The sequence below is a fragment of the Ovis aries genome, chromosome X (genome assembly GCF_016772045.2).
Source record: "Ovis aries strain OAR_USU_Benz2616 breed Rambouillet chromosome X, ARS-UI_Ramb_v3.0, whole genome shotgun sequence".
NCBI classification, from domain to species: Eukaryota; Metazoa; Chordata; class Mammalia; order Artiodactyla; family Bovidae; genus Ovis; species Ovis aries.
Genome location: NC_056080.1, coordinates 109,350,619 through 109,358,302, shown reverse-complemented (window position 1 = coordinate 109,358,302; position 7,684 = coordinate 109,350,619). Strand labels below are relative to the sequence as shown.

Sequence of the window (7,684 nt, the reverse complement as noted above, 5' to 3'; positions counted from 1 at the left end):
AAAAAGACTAGAAAAGATGTACAATTGCCAAAAAATGCTTTAAAAAATTTATCATGCCAATATAAGTGTGTATATATACAGATATGGAATTAAACACATAAAAATATAAATAGTGGTACCTCTAGTGGTGAAATTCTGGTTGAATTTTTTTTTCTAATTTTTCTAAAGTGAAATCAAGCTACATTTATAGCTATTTTTATATAGCTGTGTTTATAATCAGACATATACTCAGGAAATTGATTTCTTTTGTTTCAGATCTCCTTGGTTCTCTCTTACATTTCTGAAATCAAAGAGGACAACTAGCCCCATAAGAAGACAGAATGCCTGTCCAGGATTAGACATCTCCTTTATTTGAAGCATGGTTGCATCCCAGGAATCATTTCTTACCACTTTCATCATTCCAGTTCCTTGTCTTTACAAGGTAGAATTCTCTCATTTCTAAGGGATCTTAAGAAATGCTGAGCCTTTTGCTCTTGTCCATTCTGATATTGAAGCTGCTGCCACCTCTTATCTACCACAGGGACTTTTTTGTAACCCACGCCTGCTGATAGGCTGTTCTAGTAGCAGATGCTCTCACAGGAAGTGCTCTTATTTAAGGCACTTATTCTGATTCTGCTTTTACTAGTGGGAATGAAAGGGGTTAAATGATAGATGGCATACTAATTGTGGATATAGAAATAGGCATTTGAAGATGCTGCTCCTGTGTAGGGTCCAATAGCAGGTACGAGATGATAGGATGGTGAGGAGGTGGTGTGAAGAATATTGTTGTGATCCTTCACTTTCCCCACACAGATTGCATCTTCTCTTGCTCTGAAGCTTCCACAGGATCTAAAAACCTCTTTCCACCTCCTCTACACCCTCCTCCTCAGAGAAATACCCATATCCCTCCTCCAGCATCACCACCTTCATAAGTGCCTGTAAGGGAGCAGTACCAGGCCCACTCCTATCATCAATAATGGCAGTGGCTGCTGCCAGGCCTGATTCTTTCTTCTTTTCCTCCACCACCATTTGTACTCTTCCTCTATTGCACCAGCACTGAATTTATATCCAACAGGAAAAATACCAGCACATGCCCACCTTTCCAAGTGTACAGGGGACATTAGGACCCACAAAATATCATACTATCTTCTCCCCTCCCTCTCAAATAATTTTGTTTATTCACCCTGATAATCCTCTTCTTTTCCTACATTCCTATCCCTAGCCAAGGCTCTTACCATTAGTCATTTCTGAGAAAGGAGAGTTCTCATATGACAGGGTCATTTTTCTCTTCCACCCCCTCATCTCACCATACTCATTCCAAGAAGATATTCAGATCTTGGCACCTCTTATCCCAGACAGCCTGTATCTGGTTTTCTATAATCCTGTGCACTTGGACCAAATTATGCTATGAAAGGAATGACCTAGAGAAAGAATACTGCTTTATAATGCCTACATACTCCTTACTCCATACCAGGACCCCAGGGAGAAAGCAGAGCCCCAGAAGGAAATGGTGATTGTAGAGAGACTTTGGTGCATGTAGAAAGACTAGGGCATCAGGGCTTCCAGCACTGGCAGACACCTTTAACCCCCATTGGCTATAGAGAAGCAGACATGCCCACCCTCAAGAGACCATGTGGACTTGGACAGTGAGAGTACCAGTGACAGTAACAATGGACTGAAGGCCCCCATAGAAGGCCCTCCCCCTCCCATTCTTGGGTAACTCACAGGAAGAAGAGGGGTCCTTCAATAGTGAAAGACATTTAACTTTCAGTCTTCTCAGTGAGATGGAGGGAAGATTCAGATTTAAATGGTCACTTCTGGGAATTACCTGGAGGTCCAGTGGTTAGGACTCAGTGTTTTCACTGCCATGGGCCTGGGTTCATTCCCTGGTTGCAGAACTAAGTTCCTACAAGCCTCATGGCTCAACCAAAAAATATTAATTAATTTAAAATAATTAAATCAACTGCCACTTCCGAGCAAACCTGCCCCCAAGGTACACACTACACAGAAGATACAGCAATAAGTGAACACTTTATTACTAGTTAGAAACAGAAAACTTCTGACAGAGCCTGAGCCTGGTGAGCTGGAATCTCTTGGGGAAACTTTAGGACATCTCTTGTTCAGACTGGAGACTGATCTGACTTCCCAGCCCTTGGGCTTTACCCTGGCTTCCCCTGGCTTGCAGCAGGTGCCTCAGGGGAGCAGAGCACCTGCAGAGAACACACAAAGTGGAAGAGAAGGGCCCAAGGGCATTCTCAAGAGTACTTGTCCCAGTCCAGTTCTACTTTTAATCCAATTAGTCCTCCCAAGAGAAGCACCATCCACAGCATGATGTCTGTCCTTGGAATCCATTTTGTTCTTCATCCACTGGCTGGAAAGGGACTTGGGATAGTGGCTGCCTGAAGTGGTATCGCCAACACGCCCCCAAGCACTTCTTTAAGTCAGTCACCCAGTGTTCTTTCAGGCAACCAAGAAACTAGCTGTCCCTCTCGAGGGAGGAAATCAGGAGAGTATCAGAAAAGTCCTGCCTGAACTTTCCTGCTCTTTGCCACTACTCATTTGTGTCATCTGGGACCAACGAGATGAACAGTTCGGAAATCAAGTCCATCCACAAAAATCTCTTTGATCTTGCCCCCAGAACTACAGAAATATCTGGATGCTATTTCAATTGGGTTTATCCAAAGTCCACACGACATGCAAAATAAAGTCACCTCTAATCTATAATGTATCTCAAATTATGCTGTCCCCTGTCATCTAACCAAACTCACCAAAAAGATTTGTGTACACTAGATAATACAATATAATTCTACCTCCTATCATATACTAGACAATCGGTAACTATTTGTTTAATTAAATGAAATCCATCAAATTTGCTATCATCTGTAGAATTTAACACTGCAAACCCACCCCCCCAGCACTTCTGAAATAATTCCATATCAACAGAGAAATTAAATCCTAACAAAATTATTTTGTATCCCTTTTCCCTCTAAGTCCCAAAAGCATCTCTTCTTCCCTGACTTCTTCTTAGCTTCAGCCAGCCAGGGGGTCTCACTGAGGTGCAGGTCAGTCAGAAATGAAGTGTGATTTCCCTAGGAGCTTGGAAGATCTTCTAAATAGGATAGGTTCAGATTCTTCAGCAACAGGCAAATTCCGTGGGGCTCAGAGACAAAAATGAGCTCCTACCTATAAAACTTAAATACAAGAAGCAAACATGAACACTACAGTAGTTTACAAAAGAACAATAGCATTTTCAAGGAAAAACAGTACTCCTAAAATTCAATGTAGCATATAACTCTAAAAGCATATGGCTATTCTGAGGCAAAGACAGGAAAAGGTGGCATTTTCAGGAAAAGGTGGTTAATAAGAAAACAGAAATTAGTGAAAAAGAAAAAAAAATTCTTCATGACTTCAGTGTCTAACCAATTAGCATCAGCCATCCAGAATCCAGTACCTGCAAACTTAAAAGGAATTAGAAGTCCTCTATTTTAAACACGTAATACTCAAAGTAGTCTATCTTTGTAAAAATAAGTGTACAAAATAAGAATATAATTGTGTGTGTGCATGCATGTGTGTATATATTTGTATGTGTGCTCAGATGATAAAAGGTGCTTAATTTGAGTAATGAAATAATGGATTATTTTATTTAATTTTTTATTTCATAATTTTGGTTTTCAAATTTTCTGTGAAGTAAATGAGTTACTTTTTGATCAAAAGAGGAGAGGTTGTTAGGAAACTGGTTTTTCCTTGGAGTGTTTCCATTCTTACTTACCTTCCGGAAATCAGTGAGCTTGTCCTGGATCCAGGCCTCCACTCTCAAATGCCCTGCAGCCGATCTTGCATTTATAGCAGGCCTTGCGCCGTGGAAAATTCACTGCTTTACAATGCAGGCACTCCCAACAATTTTGAATGGGATGTATAGCAGGCTTCTGCTGATGCTGGAAATTTGAGGATTTTTTCTCTTTGGGTTGCTTGGTCTTTTGCTCCTGTTTCTTGGGGCTTTTTCTCACAATATAACATTTGCTGGACCCCGAGGGACATGTCCCCTGGAGCCTCTCTGGACCTTCTTGTTTGGGGAACTTGCCGCTGCCCATGGAGTACTTCCCCTGGGGCATCACTGGACATTCTTTCTGGCTGTGGCTCCTGCTGTCTCCCTGGGGCGCTGTCCCCTGGGGACACACAGCACCTTCCTCTCGGCTGTGGTTTCTGCTGTCCCCGACGGAGGACATCACCTGGGGACACACAGCACCTTCCTCTAGGCTCTGGCTTCTGCTATCCGGCAGGGAGGACATCTCCTGGGGACACACAGCACCCTCCTCTCGGCTCTGGCTTCTGCTGTCCTGCAGGGAGGACATCCCCTGGGGACACACAGCACCTTCCTCTAGGCTCTGGCTTCTGCTATCCGGCAGGGAGGACATCTCCTGGGGACACACAGCACCTTCCTCTTGGCTCTGGATTCTGCTGTCCTCCACGGAGGACATCCCCTGGGGACACACAGCACCTTCCTCTCGGCTCTGGCTTCTGCTGTCCCCCAGTGTGGACATCCCCTGGGGACACACAGCACCTTCTTCTCGGTTGTGGCTTCTGCAGGCCTCCTGGGCATATTCCCCCTGGAGGTTGTCAGAATATTCCTCCTGGGCATTGAAACTCGGGTCATATGGTGGGGCCATCTCTTCCTGGGCCCCCCCTGCAGCCCACTGACCAGGTGGGTAGATCCCCAGAGGAGGCATCTGGGGTGCGACTGCTCCTGGCACTGCTGGTGCTGTGACTGCTCCCCCTTCCATAACTGCTAAAGGTGTCACATATGGGTATCCCGATGGAAATGGCACATGGCATGGGAATGGATGTGGCACCGGCATTGGTGGACGGGGTTGCATTGCCTGGGCAAAGGAGCTCTGGGGTCCGGGGACATAAACCACAGCTGCTGGGGCTGCCATCTGACTCTCTGAATGCGGCATGCCCTGTGCTCCCAGAGCCACCATCTTTCCGTGCGCCGGTACATTCATGGGCCATGCTGTAGCCCCAAGCTGCTCAGCTCCAGGCCCAGGCAGCATTTCATGTGCCACAGGTGCTAGCTGGGCCGATCTCTCAAACTGGAGCAGTCGCCAGCGCAACATATCTCGCTCATCCATCACCTGCTTCAGGGTGTACCGTGCACTTCGTAAATGCACTGCCGCCTCCTGACGCTCCTCACGGAGGCGCTTCAGCTCATTGGCCAGGGCCCAGGAAGCCGCCTCACGCTCCCCCACCTGCTCCTGGAGCTGCCTGATACGGTGCGCCTGCTGCTCCCACTGCCTTGCACCCACACGCACGCTCAATGCCAGTGCACTCCAGGCACAGGCCCTCTTGATGTTGTGCGGCACCCGGGGGTCAGCAACCACGGTTTGCAACTGATCCTCTATCTTGCTCCAGGGTCGCGAGCGGAAGGCCACGTAGAAATCGGGGCCACCCCCGTTCACAAGGACCTCATTGTTGATGAACTTGATTACATCAATGTGGCGAAAGCCACTGGCATGGTCCCCAAAGTCCACAGCCATGGCTGCTGAGGCCTAGTCAACCAACCACCTCACTGAGGAAGACGCTGCCTTCCGACAGTCGCGGCAGGTAAAAGCCGCAGCCGCTACCAAGTCTGCCCTTCACCTCCCGGCTCAGTCCTCCTTGAGTCCTAGTTCAGTCCTGGCCTCCTCGCCCGCCTCTTTTGTCCCTCACAGGGTCCCGCTTTCCTCACCGAAAGTAGAACACGTCCACTCACCACCGTGCCAACCGCCAAAGTGCAGAGAATGTGACTCGTCACAGGCGTGCTGAGTCACATGCACACAAGGCTGCTAGACCTGCCACCCAGCCAGAGCCCCCTCTACAGGGTGAGCGGACCGGAAGCTGCACTGGGTGCCGCAATGAGACCAGACGTGGCAGAGGGGAGGGGGGAGTTGGTGCAGGCAGCAGGACCCAAGCACTCTGTGGCAGCAGGCTCTGCGGATCCCTTCCAGATGCTAATAGTTGCCAATCATGCACCTAGGGGCTGTAACCGCACACATACACACACGCACACACACATACTCTCTATGCCGTTGTAAAAGGAAGGGTGAATCAATGGAGATCAGAGAACTTGAGTGGGGGGGACGTGGATTTGGGGGGTAGAGAGTTGAGGTTAAGGAGACTGGGGCTTCAAGACCCCTAGTATAGGGAGGTAAATAAGGTGCAAACTTGGGGTCTATCAAAACCCTAAAAGGGGTTGGACAGTGTTGGGAGAGACTTGAGAGAGAAAGCTGTGCTTGCACTACTGATGTGAGGAAAGTGATGAGGCTGCATGGTAGGGAAGCAGTAGGAACCAGGTAAATATGCCACTTTGGCATATTTATTAGTTTGAATTAAATTTACTTAAGAAACAGCCAGTGTAAGGACACCCTGACCCTCATCCCCCTAAAAGCAGGAAGTAAATATCCCATATGACAGATACCATCCCTATACCAGATAGTGTAAGGCATCCTGATTACCAGTTTCAACCTAAAAACAAAACAAAACAAAACAAAACAGGTAAATAATTCAGTCAGCAAAATTGAGTTTATTTTGGAAAAGCAGAAGTATTAAATTCAGGACATATGAAGTGTGGCAAACTGTAAGCAACTCCAATGAACAAAGAAGAGGAGTGATCTTTAAAGAGGAAAGGAGGAAGTTTGGAGGGACTGTTTTTAATTAAAGTTTTTGAATGGGAGCAAGAGTTTAGGATTGTGGCAGCTTCTCATTGGCAGAGTTATGGCAGTTTCCCATTGGCTGTGTGTTGCTGTGCAAAGAGAAAATCTTCCTTCTAATTGCTGGGGTGTGTAAAGTTCTTCCTGCTGGAATATGTAAAATAAGCTGTAAGAATGGTACGTTTCCTTTTTTGATTTTTACATTTCCCCCTTTTGATCAAAATCTTTCCTTGGAAGTATTGCTGATCAAGAGTCAGGTTTTCTATATTTGGTGATTTTGTTCCTCAGAGCCAGGAAGGACCTTTCCTGATCCTTGTCATGTGCCATGTCAGAGGGAAAGTATACACATTAGAAACTGTTGAGGTCACATTTGAGTAACAAGGAAGGATAGGAGGAACTCTTAAGCATTTTCCACCTAAATTATTTATCTTATCAAAGTCATAAGTGTTAGAGATTATCTTGAAGCATTAAGCTAGCATCACTTTATTGTACATTATTTCTAAAAGAATTTAACAAGCAATAGCTACAAAGCTTACAAATACTTATACAAAGTAGAATTGAAAGTAACATGAAAAATTCAGTTTGTATGATGGTTCTAAGCCACAACCTTAGACTTGAAGGTAGCCGACTGAACAAATAAGAGGATCATGTCAGATGAAATTTATTGCAACAAGTGTGCTTATTCTCTGATTTTGTGTAATCAAGTTTTGATATCTTCAGAAATACTTATCCATGTGCAACATCTCACAAATGCCTCATTGTTCAACGAGTAGATTATCAAGGGCTATGTAAACGTCTAAAACTACTTTAGCCACTAAGTCAAGTGATTGTTGTTTGGCTGCTACTACTTTGGCTGCAGAATTGGCTAGCTTTCCTAATGTTAGGGAGATATTTCTGATAATGCAATCAGTGGCACTTACTCTGATGTAAGGGAGAAAGTCTCACCCTATGGAGAAAAACCTGAAGTCATGTATGTATCCTGGAAGCTCCTATTTAATATAGACATGAAGGCTTAATGG

At 45.5% G+C, this 7,684-nt stretch overlaps 1 protein-coding gene across 1 annotated transcript; it reads right to left on the bottom strand.

The window, feature by feature from the left end:
- Positions 1-3,758: 3,758 nt before the first annotated feature.
- Positions 3,759-5,513, bottom strand: LOC114111676 (putative testis-expressed protein 13C). Its single transcript, XM_027963477.1, has one exon. It carries the CDS (start codon positions 5,511-5,513, stop codon positions 3,759-3,761), a length of 1,755 nt encoding a protein of 584 aa, XP_027819278.1.
- Positions 5,514-7,684: the final 2,171 nt, after the last annotated feature.

Coding starts and splice junctions, on each gene's coding strand:
- LOC114111676 (XM_027963477.1), bottom strand. CDS start 5,513: ATGGCTGTGGACTTTGGGGACCATGCCAGTGGCTTTCGCCACATTGAT.